Source organism: Myxine glutinosa, chromosome 11, assembly GCF_964187855.1.
Source record: "Myxine glutinosa chromosome 11, kmMyxGlut1.1, whole genome shotgun sequence".
NCBI classification, from domain to species: domain Eukaryota; kingdom Metazoa; phylum Chordata; class Myxini; order Myxiniformes; family Myxinidae; genus Myxine; species Myxine glutinosa.
The window spans coordinates 32,789,135-32,809,029 of NC_136271.1; the positions used below are offsets into that span (position 1 = coordinate 32,789,135).

The window sequence follows — 19,895 nt, forward strand, 5'->3', positions numbered from 1 at the left end:
CCCCTCCCCCCTCCCCCCTCCCACCCTCCCCCCTCCCCTCCCTCCCCTCCCCCTCCGCTCCCCTCCCCTCCCCCTCCCCCCTCACCTCCCCCTCCCCCTTCCCCTCCACTCCCCCTCCCCTCACCCCTCCCACTCCCCTCCCCCCTCCCCCTCCCCCCTTCCCCTCCACTCCCCTCCCCCTCACCCCTCCCACTCCCCCCTCCCCCTCCCTTCCCCTCCCCTCCCTCCCCCTCCCCCCTCCCTCCCCCTCCCCCTCCCTCCCCCTCCCCTCTCCCCCACCCTCCCCCCTCCCCCCTCCCTCCCCCTCCCCCATCCCCTCCACTCCCCCCTCCCCTCCCCTTACCCTTCCCCTCCCCCTCCCCCCTCACCTCCCCCTCCCCCTCACCTCCCCCTCCCCCCTCCCCACTCCCCTCCGCTCCCCCCTCCCCTCCCCCTCCCCCTCCCCTCCCCTCACCCCTCCCCCTCCCCTCCCTGCTCACCTACCCTCACCCCTCCCCCTCCCCCCTCCCCTCCCCCTCCCCTCCTCTCCCCCTCCCTCCTCACCCCCTCCCCTCCCCCCTCACCTCCCCTCACCCCTCCCCCTCCCCCTCCCCCCTCACCTCACCCCTCCCTCCTCCCCTCTCCTCCTCCCCCCTCCCCCTTCCCCCTCCCCCCTCCCCTCCCCTCTCCTCCTCCCCCTCCCTCCTCTCCTCTCCCCCTCCCTCCTCTCCTCTCCTCCTCCCCCTCCCGCCTCTTCTCCCCTCCCCCCTCTCCCCCTCTTCTCCCCTCCCCACCCTCTCCGCCCCTCCCACCCGTTCCCCTCCCCTCCCCTTCCCCCTCCCCACCCTTCCCCCGTCCGGCAATGCCGGGTACTTCCCATGGCCAGCTGTACGTGGGCTGCTCGAGGGTTGGAAAACCAAGCAATCTTTATGTCTTGGCACCAAGTAAGAAAACCAGAAATGTTGTATACCAAGAGGTTTTGAGAAATTGAAAATTGACAAAACGTCATGTAGGAAATGTACTGTGATATTGCTCTAAAATATACATGTTCTTTTCATCATATATTTGTATTATTCTTATTCAACCCGGGCGAAGCCCCCCTCCCCCTCCCCTCCCCCCTCTTCCTCCCCTCCCCCTCCCCCTCCCCTCCCACTCCCCTCCCCCTCCCCCTCCCCTCCCACTCCCCCTCCCCTCCCCCTCCCCCTCCCTTCCCCCCCTCCCCTCCCCCCTCCCCCCTCACCTCCCCTCCCCCCTCACCTCCCCCTCCCCCTCCCCTCCGCTCCCCCCTCCCCTCCCCCCCCTCCCCCCTCCCCTCCCCCCTCCCCTCCCCCTCACCTCCCCCTCACCTCCCCCCTCCCTCCCCCTCCCCCTTCCCCTCCACTCCCCTGCTCCCCTCCCCTCCCCCCTTCCCCTCCACTCCCCCCTCCCCTCCCCCTCCCCCTCCCGTCCCCCCTCCCCCCTCACCCCCTCCCCCCTCACCTCCCCTCCCCCCTCCCCTCCCCTCCGCTCCCCCCTCCCCTCCCCCTCCCCTCCCCCCTCCCCTCCCCCTCCCCCTTCCCCTCCACTCCCCCTCCCCTCACCCCTCCCACTCCCCTCCCCCCTCCCCCTCCCCCCTTCCCCTCCACTCCCCTCCCCCTCACCCCTCCCACTCCCCCCTCCCCCTCCCTTCCCCTCCCCTCCCTCCCCCTCCCCCCTCCCTCCCCCTCCCCCTCCCCTCTCCCCCTCCCTCCCCCCTCCCCCCTCCCTCCCCCTCCCCCATCCCCTCCACTCCCCCCTCCCCTCCCCTTTCCTTTCCCCTCCCCCTCCCCCCTCACCTCCCCCTCCCCCTCCCCACTCCCCTCCGCTCCCCCCTCCCCTCCCCCTCCCCCTCCCCTCCCCTCACCCCTCCCCCTCCCCTCCCTGCTCACCTACCCTCACCCCTCCCCCTCCCCCCTCCCCTCCCCCTCCCCTCCTCTCCCCCTCCCTCCTCACCCCCTCCCCTCACCCCTCCCCCTCCCCCTCCCCCCTCACCTCCCCCCTCCCTCCTCCCCTCTCCTCCTCCCCCCTCCCCCTTCCCCCTCCCCCCTACCCTCCCCTCTCCTCCTCCCCCTCCCTCCTCTCCTCTCCCCCTCCCTCCTCTCCTCTCCTCCTCCCCTCCTGCCTCTTCTTCCCTCCCCCCTCTCCCCCTCTTCTCCCCTCCCCACCCTCTCCGCCCCTCCCACCCGTTCCCCTCCCCTCCCCTTCCCCCTCCCCACCCTTCCCCCGTCCGGCAATGCCGGGTACTTCCCATGGCCAGCTGTACGTGGGCTGCTCGAGGGTTGGAAAACCAAGCAATCTTTATGTCTTGGCACCAAGTAAGAAAACCAGAAATGTTGTATACCAAGAGGTTTTGAGAAATTGAAAATTGACAAAACGTCATGTAGGAAATGTACTGTGATATTGCTCTAAAATATACATGTTCTTTTCATCATATATTTGTATTATTCTTATTCAACCCGGGCGAAGCCGGGTACCTCAGTTAGTAACATCTAAAGGAAGGGAATTAGCCCAAATGCAATTGCTACATTTCCTTTCCATTAAATTCATTCATGAACATCAATACATCTCGATCTAGAGTTCCACAAATTGATTGAAGATATTTGCTTCTGATAATCCCCTGAAAATCATGTCATGTGTTGTATTGAAGTTATTGCACCGCACAACCACTACAACCCTTCAATGGCCACAACCAGTGCATGTACTTAAACAGAGGATGCAGGTTTTCTCTTTTTCTCTTGAAATCGTTTTCTTTCCACTTCATTTTCATCATCTCTCTTGCCTTGTTTTTTGTTCGTTATGACATTTGATCATGCGCTATTAAGTGCTATTGGCCTTCATGAAATGCCCGTCTTTGTGGCTTTTTTTGAATGAAAGAGCTTGTTTGAACACTTTCTTTTGTATATAAGAACACGTCTCTGGCATTTGAGCTCCCATGTTATAGTCAGGTTCACTATGTTTTTTCGTTCAAAATCATGGTAGATTAGCAAACCTATACATTTTTGGAAACGTTATTACATGGAAAATCTGAAAATCAATGTTTACATTTGCCAATTCCGACCAATTCGATTCGACCAATTCGACCAATCGACCAATTCCATTCGACCAATTCGACCATTCGACCAATCGTTTCGATCGACCATTCGACCATTCGACCAATTCGATCGATTCGATTCGATTCATCGAATTCGATTCGATCGACCATTCGACCAATTTGATTTGCCAATCGACTTTTCCAATCCTGAGATTTTTTGCCAATCGATTTGCCAATCGACTTCGATTTGCCAATCGAATTTGCCAATCGATTTGCCAAATCGAATTTTGCCAATCGAATTTCGACCAATTTGATTTTGCAGAGGGGTTTTAATCAATTTGACCGACCTTTGCTTGTGTGGAACGGACTGTGAAAACGATGCGGACTATATTGTCGGATACGACACACAGGACGGTGATGACGAACTCTAAATGGCATATTCTGTAATCGTGTATGTTTGATGCCATTGACTGCCTGTGTATATTTTGTCATTGACTGCCTGTGTAGATGTGAAGTTATATTGACTGCATGTGTATATACAATTTTGCTGACTGCCTGTGTATGTTTGGTGATATGAATTATTGTGACACATTTTGATGTTATTAACTGCCTGTACAAAATGATAACATGTATTTGATTATGCAACTTATCGCGAATATAAAGACAGTATTTTGCAATTCAAAACCTTTGATTCGTGCCTTACCATTCCCCATAGCACTAATTTGATACTTTCATTGGATTCCTTGTCCCTGAAAATATAGGTTTAGTATATTTTAAAAAGTTTTTAGGGTAATTAGAGGCAGAAATAGAACAAAATATGTATTTTACAGTGGCCATTTTGAAAATCCAAAATGGCCGCCGTACAGGTATCTCTCCAAATGTAAACATTGATTTTTAGTTTCCTTATGCTATAACCTTTCCAAAAATGTATAGGTTTGCTAATCTACCATGATTTTGAACGAAATATAATTTATTGACATAGTGAACCTGACTATTATTAAAAAAAGAACTTTTTAATCGTATTGAATTCTTATTTTTTCGGTTATTTGTTACCACCTTTTCTTTCCTTCTGTCCCGACACCAGCTGCGATGTTGGGTTTTACGGTAATATGTGTGAGATGACTACGCTGGCATTCACGGCCTTTCTTTCACAAAGTTTCTCTGGACCCAGCCTGCCTTTGAGATCATTTCACACGTTGCGTGGAGCGACTTTGGGTTTGTCCTGCGGCCTTCTTGCAGAGGGGAAGGCACTTGTATTCACTGGAGGCTCTCGCAGGGAGATTGTGACCACGCATTTGGATACCACTGTGGCAAAGTTAGCACCTGTGCCCGCCATTGCTTTGTTTGTTCATGCAATTGTTTCCCCTTTTTTGGGTGCAACTGTGATGTTTCATCGACCTCGGTTCTGATTGATCTCTGCATTTTGCATTCGTTCATACCTATGACAGATTCCTGCAGTTCACTCTACGTCTAGGTACAACATCTGGAAGTTCTTGTCCGGCACCGGACCATTCCAAGGAGGGAGTACTGCTGGACTTCTCTACGAACAATGGTCTCACCTGGCAACTCTTAGCATACTACCATCCTGCTCATTACCATGAACCCAGGTGTTTGAGCATGTGATTTCATTGTGCTGTTACTTTCAATCAACACCAAATTATGTCAATTATTGTAGCAGTTTCATTGGCTAAGGGGCACAATCCTGGATGGTTCGCCACTCCGACACAGGACAAAAGTTGCAAATGTTAAAAGTTAGATGTGTGTGTGTGTCGTTGGTTGTTATCTCCATATGCGGGTTCCCGAAGGTGGAGTGGAGTCCTCCGTTTTGATAAGGGATCACGATTCATGGACCAAGTTGTGAGGTTTTCTTGTTCTCAAACTTCTGTTCCGAGGGCTCTTTTTTGGATCATTACTGAGCCTCTGACAGCTTCCAACTGTAGTTCGTTTGTCGTGTAATATTCCCAGGGATGTTTATATATATATATAATTTCAAAACACATCTGGTCACAAGTGTGTCTCACTGACCGGGTCCTCAGTTGAGGTACTCAGCATCATCCCGTTTCGGCCCTTTAACCTCGATACGGTCAGCTAAGGTGGGCCAGCAGAGCAGGAACACATATGCCTCCATATGCAGCAGCGACACCTGGATGCGTACATAACCCCACCCCAGCTAGTGAGAACACAGACTACAACAACAAAACCACCCCCACTCCCAGAATCCACAGCCCCTCATCCACTCACTCACACACAAAAAAAACCCCACACCTAACCAACCGACCACCTACCCTTACAACATGCACCACTCAAACAGAAACACATTGATGCAAAACCACACCCACTCCTGCAACACACACACAAACACACACACACCATTCACACATCTCCATTTCTCTTAAACGCTCCGTCACTAACCCTTTAGGCTGAAATGAACCACCACCCATAACCACAACCTACACCGTTCGATGTGCCTCCATAAACTTCCTCAATATCCAAAGTGAGCCTTTCAAGGCAACCTGGGCCACTCTCTCATGCATCCTCCTTCTTTCTGTACCACACACTCCAAGCCGAGAAAGAAATGCAGAAAAGGAATTGCCAATATACCCTCTACACCCCACCTCAAATGTTGACAAGAAACTCGCCAACCCTTCTCCCGACACTCTGCCTCCAGCTCACTGTACTATCCTCTCTCCTCCATGTTCTCTTCCCAAGGTACAGACAATTCCCCTAAGATAACCTGACTTGTTGCACCTGACGAGATGACAGTCAGGCCACAACCTTGTCACACACATCTCCTCTGGGAATACCAATTGTGGTTTTAGGTCTGCCACCACCTGCCAATCACAAGCATCTGACAGCCCTCTTGCTTTCCATTCCTTCTCTTTCCACCTCTTCTTACCACTTGGCCCTCTTTGACAAACAACACCTTTCCCCCATCGGTCTCCTTCTCCACTCTTCTCTCTCTCGATCTCAGCACCTCTTGTTGCACAGCCTGCACTACCACCATCAGCACCTGATCATGCCGCCACTTGTATCTTCCTGCTGCCAATGCTACTGAGCATGCACTCAGTGCACAGTGCATGCTACTCCATTCCCAAACCTCCACACAAAGAACATCTCTCCTCCTGCAACAACCCCCACAATCTCAAGTTTACTGGTGATGGAAGCACATCATACGTTGCCCGCAACAGGAAATTCAACAATATTGGCTCCATCCTCCAAATCTCTTGCCACTTCAATGTCCTCATCTACACAGCTTCCCACCGCGTCCAAGCACCTTGCTGTGCCTGTCCGACTGCTTTCACATATCTCCCCTCCTCCTCCTTTCTTCTCACCTCCCTCTCAACCATCTTCCTTCTCTCTTTCACACATGCCTTTCCCCATCGCTCATGCCTTTCCCCATCACTCATGCTTCATCCACCCCAAGCCATGCTTCCCATGCTGTACCATCCCCATGACCTCCTCCTGTTGCAACCGCTCCTCCATCTCGCCCACCTCTGCTCTTTCATTCCACTTCCGACTTCCCTTCTTCTCTGGACGGGCATTCTTTACCACTGAATCACTCGAATCCCGCAACATCATGAACTCCCGCACCCTCACCACCTTAAACTCCTCGGTTAATGATGTCAAGGGAAACTGGAGTTTTCCACCCTGACCATAAAAGGCAATGTTCGTCAAACAGCGTGGCACTCCCAACCACCTCCTCACAAACCCACTCACCACAACCTCCATCCTCTCCACATGCCCAATTGCAATATCATACATCATCAATTTTTGCATCATCATCAATTGCAATATCATACATTTAGCCTGGTGTTGGCTTAGCGGTTAGGGTCCAGGCTTGGGATCCGAGGATCCTGGGTTCGAATCCCGGTCGATCGCTGAATTAACGCCAGGGGGTTGACTCAGCCTGTCATCCTTCCGGGGTTGGCAAATTGAGTACCAGCTTGCTGGGATGAATGATCCCGGTGTGTACCCTGGTTTAGAATAGGTACACCGTATCCCTGCGCATCGTAAGAGGCGACTAAGGGTTGGCGCCAGGAAGGGCATCCGGCCATAAAAAAAACTGCCTCAAACAGGGAACCATGATTGTCATGGGGCCCTCAAGGCTAACCCCCGCTCTAGGCCTTAAAATGATCATTCATTCATTTATTAATGGCCACAATACTCGTGGCATCAATCCAAGCTTCAAACACCATACCTTCAACTTACCTGGCAAACCACATCCATCAATCCTCTTCAAACCTCTCAAAAGCTTGTTCCTCACCTCCTCCACTCTTCTCACATCATTCAACTCCACTGTATACCATCTTCCCAAACTCTTCACAGGGGCCTCTACCAATGATGGAACCACCTCCCCTCCCAGCTCAAACCTGTGCATGTTATCCACCACTCCTCGTCTCATTACCACACTCCTCGACTTTCTTGCTTTAAATCCCATTCTTGCCCACCGCATCAACCTTTCCAGTCGTCCCAGTACCTCTACTGCTGCATCAGCGGACTGTTGGACAACTGTCAGGTCATCCATGAAAGCAAACATTGTTGGCAACCTCTGACCAGGGGCTAGCTCCACTTCTTTCCCATGTCCACTCACCGCACGTATCAACAACTCCATAACCAGCACAAACAAAATCGGGGAGATGGTACATCCCAACGGGATCCCCACTTCCAACTTCTGCCACTCTGTTACAGAGGACTGTGTCGCAAACCGCATCCAAAACTGATCATAATATGCCATCAAAAAATCCCTAAATCTCCGTGGCACCCAAAATAAATCCATGGCATACCTGATCAAGGCATGCGGCACTGACCCATATGCATTCTCCAAATCCAGCCATACCACCGCCACATCCTTCCTTTGCCTCTTTGCCTCCTGTAATACTTGCCAGACCATTGCCGAGTGTTCAATGCACCCTGGTGATCCTAGTATTCCTGCCTTCTGCACAGAACCATCCACAAAACCATCCCCTCTGATGAAGCCTGAGAGCCGTGCCGCAAAGACACTCATCAATATCTTACAGCAATAATATCTTCCATCAATATATATATATACCGGTATATATGATTCCAGTGAGGTTCTAATTTATCATTTCCATTGGTCGAATTATCCCTGGCACAATTTTTTTGCTCTTCAGATTCTCGTATCTCTCCACCTCATTACTGAGGTCTTGGTATTTGGTCATTTTCTTGATTTCTGCATTATGTAGGCTAATATTACTGGGTACTGAAAGCTCCATTAGCAATGCTGTCGTGTGTATGTGTGTGCATACAAGTATAATCCTGCCTATGCAGGAGTGCTCAGCACAGTTGTGTACCCTAATGGGAAATCGCAAATATGTTGTTGTGGTAGGATAGTATCTCTGGAGCTGCCAAGTACTGCTCAGCACAACGGCATGCAGTTGAGGTGGTGGCAACCCCATCACTCGGGAGAGGGTCAAGATGTATGGGCTCTGGATGAGTTAACGGTGACATCCACCATGTACTCGGCTATCAATTTGGATTTCTCAGACCTCCCCGAGACCACAGAGGTCCTGAGTTTTTTTCGGGGACAACTGCAGCCTCACTGTGGTCATGACTCTGCACTGAGGTGAGTTGAGGAAACTTATTCAACATTTATGTGATTGTATTCATTAGTGTACTCACCTTCATCATTATCATCGTTATTTTTAATTCAGTTTTTCAGTTTTTGGCTTTGTTGCATTCTGTTAAAGAAAGAATTGGCCACTGCTAGATGCAATGTCAGCCACCTAAAAGGCCAGAGAAGCGCTGACTAGCTATACTATACACAAAAGGCCACAGACCAAACTAGAAGGGCACTCAGTAGAGAACATACCTCCACCTGGTTGGCCATATCACTCACTGGTGAAGAATCACTTTTAAAAATTCTACTAGCCGGATCCGGATCTTCACCAAAATTGAATCGATTCTTCCTTGTCACACACACAATCTGTCCAACAAGTTTCGTCCAAATACATCCATAACTTTTTGAGATATCCTGCTATGTATCGTTTTTATCCTTCTCTCCCAATGGGGAAGAATCACTTAAAAAATTAAATAATTCTCATATCCGAATCCATATTCAGATCTTCACCAAAATCGAATCGATTCTTCCTTGTCACACACACAATCTGTCCAACAAGTTTCGTCCAAATCCATCCATAACGTTTTGAGATATCCTGCTATGTATCGTTTTTATCCTTCTCTCCCAATGGGGAAGAATCACTTAAAAAAATTAAATAATTCTCATATCCGAATCCATATTCAGATCTTCACCAAAATCGAATCGAATCGTCCATGTCACACACCCAACCGGTCTACCAAGTTTAGTCCAAATCCATCCATAACTTTTTGAGATGTCCTGCCATGTATCTTTTTTGGCCCTATCTCCCAATGGTGAAGAATCACTTAAAAATTAAATAATTCTCATATCTGAATCAATATTCAGATCTTCACCAAAATCTAATCGAATCGTCCTTGTCACACTCTCAACCTGTCTACCAAGTTTCGTCCAAATCCATCCATAACATTTTGAGATATCCTGCAATGTATCGTTTTTGGCCGTATCTCCCAATGGTGAAGAATCACTTAAAAAATTAAATAATTCTCATATCCGAATCCATATTCAGATCTTCACCAAAATCTAATCGAATCGTCCTTGTCACACACCCAACCTGTCTACCAAGTTTTGTCCAAATCCGTCCACAACTTTTTGAGATATCGTGCTATTTATCGGTTTTAGCCCAATCTCCCAATGGTGAAGAATCATTCAAAAATTCTTGGATCCAGAAAGGATTTGAATCTTCGCCAAAATCTAATAATTTCATCCTGTCACATACCCAACCTCTCCACAAATTTTCGCCTGAATCCATCTACAACTTTTTGAGATATCCTGGTCACAAACAAACAAACAAACAGACAGACAGACTGACAAGAAAGGACGTCAGGCGGTAGCTCTTGATAACAAACAGGGTTGAAAACATAACCTCCATCCACCTTTGGTGGAGGAGGTAAAATATTGGAAGAGTGTATCTTTGTTATATATATATTTTTGGTGGTTAAGATTTTATGGACTCTTCTACCTGTCACTCATTCAGTCAATCCCATTTTCAATCCCACTTCTCCCTCCAGGTCTTTAAAACAGCTGTTCACCACCATCTCTTATCTTCCCCCATCCAAAACCTTGATCTTTTCTACCCCCGCTAATTCACCCCAGATCCACTTTTCTGAAATACCGACTTCTTTCCTGGAAGTCCTTGCAGTGTCCATGTGTTTTATACTTCTCCCACCCCCCCTCCCTTCCCACACCTCCTCCCCCCAAGCCCTCTCCCTCCCATAGATCTCCCGATGTCCCTGCTCTCAAATGTTGTGTTTGTGTCCTTCCCTCTCTCTCCCCATCTTGTCTACCGCTCCCCTTATTATATGTTTTATTTGTCAGTTTTCTATTTTTTGTGTGATTAATGTTTGCTCTTTCACGAGCCTCGATCTTGTATTTAAAAACTAGAGCTTCCAGGGAAGCAGAACTCAACTGAACGGACTGGACAACTTTAAAGTAGGTCGGGTCTCACATGCTAAGTTTGATGAAAATTCGTCAATATATGTGTAACACTAGATTGTCAACGTCGTTTCAGAGCTGAAAAATATGTCGGCCTATGGCGGCCATTTTGTGACAGATCGGGTTGACATGCAACCTACCTTGTGTGGTAAGAGTCTCACACACCAAGTTTGATCAAAATCCATAAATATTTGTGGATGTTAAAGTCTTACCTTCGTTTCGGAGCTGAAAACAATATGGCGGCCTATGGCGGCCATTTTGCGACGGATCGGGCTGAAATGTAATACCAAAGTGGTCCTTGGGATAAAGATGCTGCTTGTCAAGTTTGATCAGAATCGATTGATATTTGTGGACGCTGGAGTGTTAACGTCGAAAAGTTGACAGACGACAGACGACAGACGACAGACGACGACAGACGACAGACGACGACGACGACAGACGACGGACGCCGGAGGGTTCAGTATGTGATGAACTCAACTGGACGGCAGTCCAGTTGAGTTAATAATAATAATAAAAATAAAATAAAAGAGTCAGTGTCGCATATCAATGTGACAAAGGCTCTTCAATGGGGCAGAGGTCTGATCAAGGCAAAAGAGAGTATTCTACATTCAGGCTGCAATAATCTAGGTGCATGAGGTACATTCCTCACTGAGTTTGGAGTTGATGAGCATTCAGTTTTTAATTGATTTATTTCATAAACCATATCGACTTTGACTTTGTTTCTTCATTCTTCACAATCCAACAATTGCTTCTGACGGGTGCATGTGCTTACTGCCATAGTTGCACACAGTCAAAGTCAGCTACAGAGAGTTAACAGAATCATAATTGCTGGGAGACATACAGTTAGCGTACACTTCGTACAGAGTTAAACACAAGTCAGGAACTATGACAAAAGCATCACAACTGCTGTAGAAAAGTTGCCACAGTTTAAAAAAGTGACATTGTTTTTTCATGCGTGCTTTCAGTTTTACTGGTGAAACCTGGGAAGGAGTCCGCTATGTGGAGACACAGTCTCTGGCTGTGAGCTCCTCGTTCATGCTGCAGTTTGAGTTCGTGACAAACTGTGATTCTCTGAGAAACTTTCATCAGACTAATCCAGTGCGCCTTGAGTTCTCCACCAATCATGGCCTCACGTGGAGCTTCGTACAGCAGGTATGTGTGCACAAAGGAATATACAGTCATATGAAAAACTAAGTACACCCCATGTAAAGTTTTGACTTTTTCAACATATTTCAACATACAGCTATTTGATCTTCATTTCAACAATATTGACAGATAAAGGTGATATAATACAACAAATATCATGAAACATTTACATTTTGTAGTCCATTGTATAATTTAAATAAACATAAATGCAAATTTCGCATGTGGAAAAAGTAAGTACACCCTTGGCTCTAATAGGTGGTATTGCCCCCTTTGGCAGAAACAATCTCAAGTAGGCGTTTCTTATAACTGTCTACAAGTCTCTGAAATCGACTGGGAGAAATTTTTGCCCACTCCTCCATGCAGAATTCTTTCAGCTGTGCGATGTTTGAGGGGTTTCTTGCATGCACAGCTCGTTTCAAATCCCCCAACAACATCTCGATGGGATTTAGATCCGGGCTTTGACTTGGCCATCCCAGAACCCTCCATTTCTTTCTTTTCAGCCATTCCTTGGTGGATTTACTGGTATGTTTAGGGTCATTGTCATGTTGCAAGGTCCACCTTCGGTTGAGCTTCAACTTTCCGACAGGTGGCCTCACATTATCCTCAAGCACCCTCTGGTACAATGAAGAATTCATAGTGGATTATATGATGGTGAGCTGCCCAGGCCCTGATGCAGCAAAGCTGCCCCAAACCATAATATTTCCACCACCATGCTTTACAGTTGGTATCAGGTTCTTGTGGTCAAATGCTGTCTTTGGTTTTCGCCAAACATGTCTTCTGGTACTGTGGCCAAATAGCTCTACCTTTGACTCATCTGTCCAGAGCACATTGTTCCAGAAGTGCTGGTCTTTGCCTAGGTGTTCTTTGGCAACTTTAGTCTTGCCCTGATGTTCTTTCTGGACAGCAAAGGTTTCCTCCTGGCACACCTCCCATGTAGATCAAATTTTTGCAGCCTCTTTCTAATGGTAGACTCGTGCACTTTGACATCAACAGTGGCAAGAGCTACCTGTACGTCCCGTGATGACATTCTGGGGTCGTTAGAGACTTCTTTCAGCATCTTGCAGTCTGCTCTCGGGCTGAACTTGCTGGGGCGGCCTGGCCTGAACAAGTTGGCAGTTCTTTGGAATCTTCTCCACTTGTAGATGATCTTCCGGACAGTCGAATGATTGATTTGAAATTGTTTGGAGATCTTTTTAAATCCCTTCCCAGACTCGTAGGCATCTATAACCTTCTTTATGATGGCCTCAGAGAGCTCTTTTGATCTAGGCATGGTGATGACGCACACTTCAACAACAAAGAGCAAACCAAACGAAATGTCTGAGGTTTAAATAAGACAGGTTCCTCCAAGATCCTCTCTAACGATGTTCTATTCATTTGCACCTGAGCTGGTGCACCTGATTCTAATTTTAGGTATTTGAAGTAGTGATAAATGTCGGGGTGTACTTACTTTTTCCACATGCGAAATTTGCATTTATGTTTATTTAAATTATACAATGGACTACAAAATGTAAATGTTTCATGATATTTGTTATATTATATCACCTTTATCTCTCAATATTGTTGAAATGAATATCAAATGGCTGCATGTTGAAATACGTTGAAAAAGTCAAAACTTTACATGGGGTGTACTTACTTTTTCACGTGACTGTAGATGAGCAATGAACTTGGTATTGGTTGCTTTTTCGTTGTTTCTGGGTTTCTGGAGAAAAGCAAGGTACCGGTTGCTGGATGAACCCATGCAACGTTCCCTTCCCCCCAAGCCCTCTTCCTCCCACAGATCTCCCGATGTCCCTGTTCTCTGATGTTGTACTTGTGTGCTTCCCTCTCTCTCCCCATCTTGTCTCCCGCTCCCTTTATTATATGTTTTGTCTGTCCGTTTTTTTTTCTTGTGATTAATGTTAGCTCTTACACGAGCCTCGATCTTGTATACCAAAAAAATAAAAAAAATACCCATTTGTTTGTGGTGAGGAAGCACCAACTCTTAAATCTCACCCTCCTGTCGATTTATACCAATTACCCTGAGGTCACTGGATTTCACTACCCCGAGATAAGAAAGATAACATTTCAGAAGTGCTCGCCCACAAAAGAGACCCACACCCAATGGCGCTATGGATGAAGGCCTTGTTCACTGATTATACATGTGTGTGACCTAAATTAAGTTAGGTGACCCTTCGAGTAAAATTCGCAGAGGATCAAAGTTAGAGGAACAGCTCCACAATGCACAGGTCTCTCATATGAATGCGCTGATACCATCAATACTTATTTAATTTTTTTTTGAGACAGAAATCGAATTTCAGGGGTGCTGCTGACAGCACGAATCCATAAATTTTCATGCGCAATCATCCAATGGCTGGATATCTGTCTGCTGCGATGAGCCCCAAACATACAAGCAGCAGTTGCTGTGATCGGTCCTGAAATCATGATCGAGAACCAGGATCACCAACTTCTTTTGATTTAAGGAGCGAATCAAAGGTGCATCTTGAATCTTTTGAGGACTGTGTTTTTCAGGTTGTGTCACAATTACATTCCCGACTATATGGGTCCTGGGGGATAATTTCTTGACCAAATTGTCTTCATTTGTTAGGATTCATGAATTCTACAAGAAGATGTTAAGGTCCTTGTGAATTTTCCATCCGTCACACTGACGCCTTACGCCTGGTGTTGGCTTATTTGTTCAGGTGGCTGGCTAAAGATCTTATGGTCTTGAGTTTGAGCCCCTGTCATGCCGTTAGGTAACACCATGTGGGCTGATTCAGCCTGTCATCCTTTCTAGGTCGGAAAAATAAGTACCAACTTACTCAGTTTTGGCACAGCCACGCTCCCAGCAATGATGCAACCAACAGCCACAGGCTGCATACAAAATGATGATGCTGACTGACACCTTCACTCTCTCCATCCAACAGAAGTGCCTGCCCGGAATGCCGAGCTGTGATGAGTTTCGAGCTGCCAGCGAGTTCTATCCATCTCAGTTCAAGCAATGGAAACGTGTGACAATGGCCCTGCCTGCTAATTCCTGGTGAGGACCTGCCATTACAACATTCCACAGGAACATTGTACGTGAGGACAATCCATCATTACCTCCACCACCAAAGGTGGATGGAGGTTATGTTTTCACTTCTGTCTGTTTGTTATTTGCCGGAATAGATTCCGGCAAGTATGTTGGTTGGTTGGTTTGTCTGTCTGTCTGTTTGTGCGCAGTACTACGTCTACATCGTTGCACATAGCATCGCCATACTTTGCACACATATTTGTCTTGCCCTGGAATAGGCTATGCCCAATTTTTAACTCTCTAGGCCCAAGGTCAAGCTCAAGGTCACCCAAAACGTGAAATCAGGGGGGTCGAGTTTTCATTTAAAATATATTTCAAACCACTATAACTCTAAAAGTACAAGAGTTATGCATACACTTACTGTTACTGACATATAGGAAGTCACATACATTTCATTTGGCACCATGACCTTTGACCTGGAGTGACCTTGAAAGGTCAAACTCAAGGTCAAAACATGTTTTTTTTTACTAATAACTCTGTCAAACATTATCCGATTCCCTTCTAAACAACACCCCTGAAAAAAAGTACATTCCGGAAAGTCGTCGGTCTCTGACCGATATCTAAGTCTGTTTGTCCGTTTGTTTGTGAACAAAATATCTCAACAGGTTGTGGACGGATTCGGACAAAATTTGGCAGAGATGTAGAGTATGTGACAAGGGCGAAATGATTAGATTTTTGTGAACATCCGGATTCGGATCCAGCTCGAAGAATTTTTAAAGTGATTCTTCACCATTGGGAGATAGGGCCAAAAACGGTACGGCAGGATATATCAAAAAAGTTATGGACGGATTTGGACGAAACTTGGTGGACTGGTTGTGTGTCTGACAAGGACGAATCGATTTGATTTTTGTGAAGATCTGAATATGGATTCGGATATGAGAATTATTTAATTGTTTAAGTGATTCTTCACCATTGGGAGATAGGGCCAAAAACGATACATAGCGGGAAATCTCAAAAAGTTATGGATGGATTTGGACGAAACTTGTTGGACAGATTGTGTGTGTGACAAGGAAGAATCGATTCAATTTTGGTGAAGATACGGATCCATCTAATATTTTTTTTCAGTGATTCTTTACCATTGAGTGATATGGCCAACCAGGTGGAGGTATGCTCTCTACTGAGTGCCGTTATAGTTGTATTTTTAAATTATAATGCGTATTTTAGAATTAAATCTGATTAGCAGAAGTGGCGTAATTCAAGAGATCTTTGTTGGAGAAACACTAAAAAAAAGGTGCTCAAAGACATTACGTCATAGTGCAAGAATTCCGCACTGACCATGTGGAAGGTCCCTCAGGAGGTGGTATGGAGGAAACCAACAACAATCGACCAACAAGACTGGAGGCACTGAGACATCCACAAGAATGTCAATATTAATTAATTGCACAATTTCGCAGTTGCAGTTAATTTCAATTAATTGCAGACTCGAGGGCAGATTGTAAAACCTTAACCTGTCAACATGTTGAATGTAAACGTGATTTTTCCCACAAGAACTGCTTCACAATTAATTGTTAAAAAAAACCGCCCTTCACTGGAATGTTGATCAACAACATCTTGGAAAAGCAGCACACCCACCATACATCCGAAAAGTCAATGTCATGTAAGAGAAAGAGCCTTTGGTGTCATCATGTCATTGAGACACCTGATGTTAAACTTTCCTGAGTGTATGTGGAGGAATGGCTGACAACTTGTAGCATGAGGAACTGGTCTTGCTATATGGAGAAGTCATTTGGAGGAGACTGTGTTAGCAGTTTGACTGCTTTACAAATGGTGAAATATATTTAATATTTATACATTATATTTTGTTGTGGATACATATGTTATGTTGAATTTTTTTGTTGCAATGACAGGAAACCTTTGCTTGTACTTAAACTACCTTGTCACCTGTGCAAACTCAGCTGTCATGGTGGTGGACAGGTCACATTTGCCTTTGAGTCTCATAGTCTGTGTTTGATCCTCGACCTGACTATAAACTGTCAGACTGATTAATTTGCAGACGGGGTGATGTCAGTGAGCTTGCCCACCCTTGGATGGACATTGATGTGGTCGTTGGGTGGACATTAATGATCCAATGGTGTCTTCCCAGCTAACACAACACCGTTGGGCCAACGTTGGAAAATAGACGTCGCAATTGCAACCAATAGACAACGTCAGGCCAACGTTGGAAAACAAACGTTACAATTGCAACCAATAGGCAACGTCAGGCCAACGTTGGAAAATAGACGTCACGATTACAACCAATAGGCAACGTCAGGCCAACGTTGGAAAAATAGACGTCGTGATTACAACCAATAGACAACGTCAGGCCAACGTTGGAAAACAAACGTTACAATTGCAACCAATAGGCAACGTCAGGCCAACGTTGGAAAATAGACGTCGCAATTGCAACCAATAGGCAACGTCAGGCCAACGTTGGAAAATAGACGTCACGATTACAACCAATAGGCAACGTCAGGCCAACGTTGGAAAAATAGACGTCGTGATTACAACCAATAGGCAACGTCAGGCCAACGTTGGAAAAATAGACATTGCGATTACAACCAATAGGCAACATTAGGCCAACATTGGAAAATAGACGCTGCAATTGCAACCAATAGGCAATGTCAAGCCAACGTTGGAAAATAGACGTAGCAATTGCAACCAATGGACAACGTCAGGCCAACGTTGGAAAATAGACGTAGCAATTGCAACCAATGGACAACGTCAGGCCAACGTTGGAAAAATAGACGTTGCGATTACAACCAATAGGCAACATTAGGCCAATGTTGGAAAGCAAACGTTGCGATTGCAACCAATAGGCAACGTCAGGCCAACATTGGAAAATAGACGTAGCAATTGCAACCAATAGGCAACGTCAGGCCAACGTTGGAAAAATAGACGTTGCGATTACAACCAATAGGCAACATTAGGCCAACGTTGGAAAGCAAACGTTGCAATTGCAACCAATAGGCAACGTCAAGCCAACGTTGGAAAATAGACATCGCAATTGCAACCAATAGGCAACGTCAGGCCAACGTTGGAAAAATAGACGTTGCGATTGCAACCAATAGGCAACATTAGGCCAACGTTGGAAAGCAAACGTTGCAATTGCAACCAATAGGCAACGTCAGGCCAACGTTGGAAAATAGACGTCGCAATTGCAACCAATCGGCGACGTCAGGCCAACATTGGAAAATATACGTCGCAATTGCAACCAATGGACAATGTCAGGCCAACGTTGGAAAATAGAGGTCGCAATTGTAACCAATAGGCAACGTCAGGCCAACGTTGGAAAATAGACGTCGCAATTGCAACCAATCGGCGACGTCAGGCCAACATTGGAAAATATACGTCGCAATTGCAACCAATGGACAATGTCAGGCCAACGTTGGAAAATAGACGTCGCAATTGCAACCAATCGGTGACGTCAGGCCAACATTGGAAAATAGACGTCGCAATTGCAACCAATGGACAACGTCAGGCCAACATTGGAAAATAGACGTCGCAATTGCAACCAATAGGCAACGTCAGGCCAACATTGGAAAATAGACGTCGCAATTGCAACCAATAGGCAATGTCAGGCCAACGTTGGAAAATAGACGTCGCAATTGCAACCAATCGGCGACGTCAGGCCAACATTGGAAAATAGACCGCAATTGCAATCAATGGACAATGTCAGGCCAACGTTGGAAAATAGACGTCGCAATTGCAACCAAAAGGCAACGTCAGGCCAACGTTGGAAAATAGACGTCGCAATTGCAACCAATGGACAACGTCAGGCCAACATTGGAATATAGACGTTGCAATTGCAACCAATAGGCAACGTCAGGCCAACGTTGGAAAATAGACGTAGCAATTGCAACCAATGGACAACGTCAGGCCAACGTTGGAAAATAGACGTCGCAATTGCAACCAATAGGCAACGTCAGGCCAACGTTGGAAAACAGACGTCGCAATTGCAACCAATAGACAACATCAGGCCAACGTTGGAAAATAGACGTCGCAATTGCAACCAATAGGCAACGTCAGGCCAACGTTGGAAAATAGACGTCGCAATTGCAACCAATAGGCAACGTCAGGCCAACGTTGGAAAACAGACGTCGCAATTGCAACCAATAGGCAACGTCAGGCCAACGTTGGAAAATAGACGTCGCAATTGCAACCAATAGGCAACGTCGTGCCAACGTTGGAAAATAGACGTCGCAATTGCAACCAATAGGCAACGTCAGGCCAACGTTGGAAAATAGACGTCGCAATTGCAACCAATAGGCAACGTCAGGCCAACGTTGGAAAATAGACGTCGCAATTGCAACCAATAGGCAACGTCAGGCCAACGTTGGAAAAATAGACGTCGCAATTGCAACCAATAGGCAACGTTATGCCAACGTTGGAAAAATAGACGTCGCGATTACAACCAATAGGCAACGTCAGGCCAACGTCGGAAAATGGACGTCGCGATTACAACCAATAGGCAACGTTACCACGACGTCAACAATGCGCTCGTGACCAATTGACCAAATGGCAACGTTTCATATGCTGCAAGTATTTGGTGGTTGATAAAGATCCAATCTTAATTGGCCACCAGCCACTTGGTCAACAAAGAGTAGGCGAGTTATTGCCGGCACTTTGGCAAAATTTCAAATTGCCTCCTTCATCTGCCGGATCGGATGCACAGCTGTGCCTCAGTAATGATACAACCAACACACCGAATTTGTGATTGAATCCTGATCCAATATGCTTTTGCTAACAAGGACTTGTCCACAATTCCTCTTCAGGTCAAGGTCAACACGTTTTCGCTGGCAGCAGGGTCCTGCCTCAGGTGGTAAAGGAGATATGTGGGCCTTGGATGACCTTTACATTGGTCAAGCCTGCCCAGCACTCTGTCATAACCATGGACACTGCTCTCATGGTATTTGCAGGTAGTGTGGCATTTTTGGATTCGGAAAGATTATATTGATGATGATGTTTGTTTTCATGATATATTTCAAGCGAAGTGAAAGATTAAAACTGCCAGGTATGTTTTTACAGCTATTTTTCAACCATTTTCACAAGTGTTGTTTGAACATTGAGTGAATGTTTGGTTAAGTGGATACATTTTCCTCTATTGGCTGGTGTGGATTTGCTTCCCATGGCCGCTATGTTCACTT

At 46.6% G+C, this 19,895-nt stretch overlaps 1 protein-coding gene across 3 annotated transcripts in view; it reads left to right on the forward strand.

The window, feature by feature from the left end:
• The window catches only part of RELN (reelin), a 515,504-nt gene that overhangs the window by 133,275 nt on the left and 362,334 nt on the right, over positions 1–19,895 (forward strand). For all 3 annotated transcript variants that reach the window (XM_078786532.1, XM_078786533.1, XM_078786534.1), the window contains exons 18-23: positions 4,113–4,343; positions 4,477–4,635; positions 8,376–8,612; positions 11,543–11,729; positions 14,627–14,739; positions 19,524–19,667. In XM_078786532.1, coding sequence (XP_078642658.1) covers positions 4,113–4,343; positions 4,477–4,635; positions 8,376–8,612; positions 11,543–11,729; positions 14,627–14,739; positions 19,524–19,667 — 1,071 coding nt within the window. The remainder of the gene's footprint in view (positions 1–4,112; positions 4,344–4,476; positions 4,636–8,375; positions 8,613–11,542; positions 11,730–14,626; positions 14,740–19,523; positions 19,668–19,895) is intronic.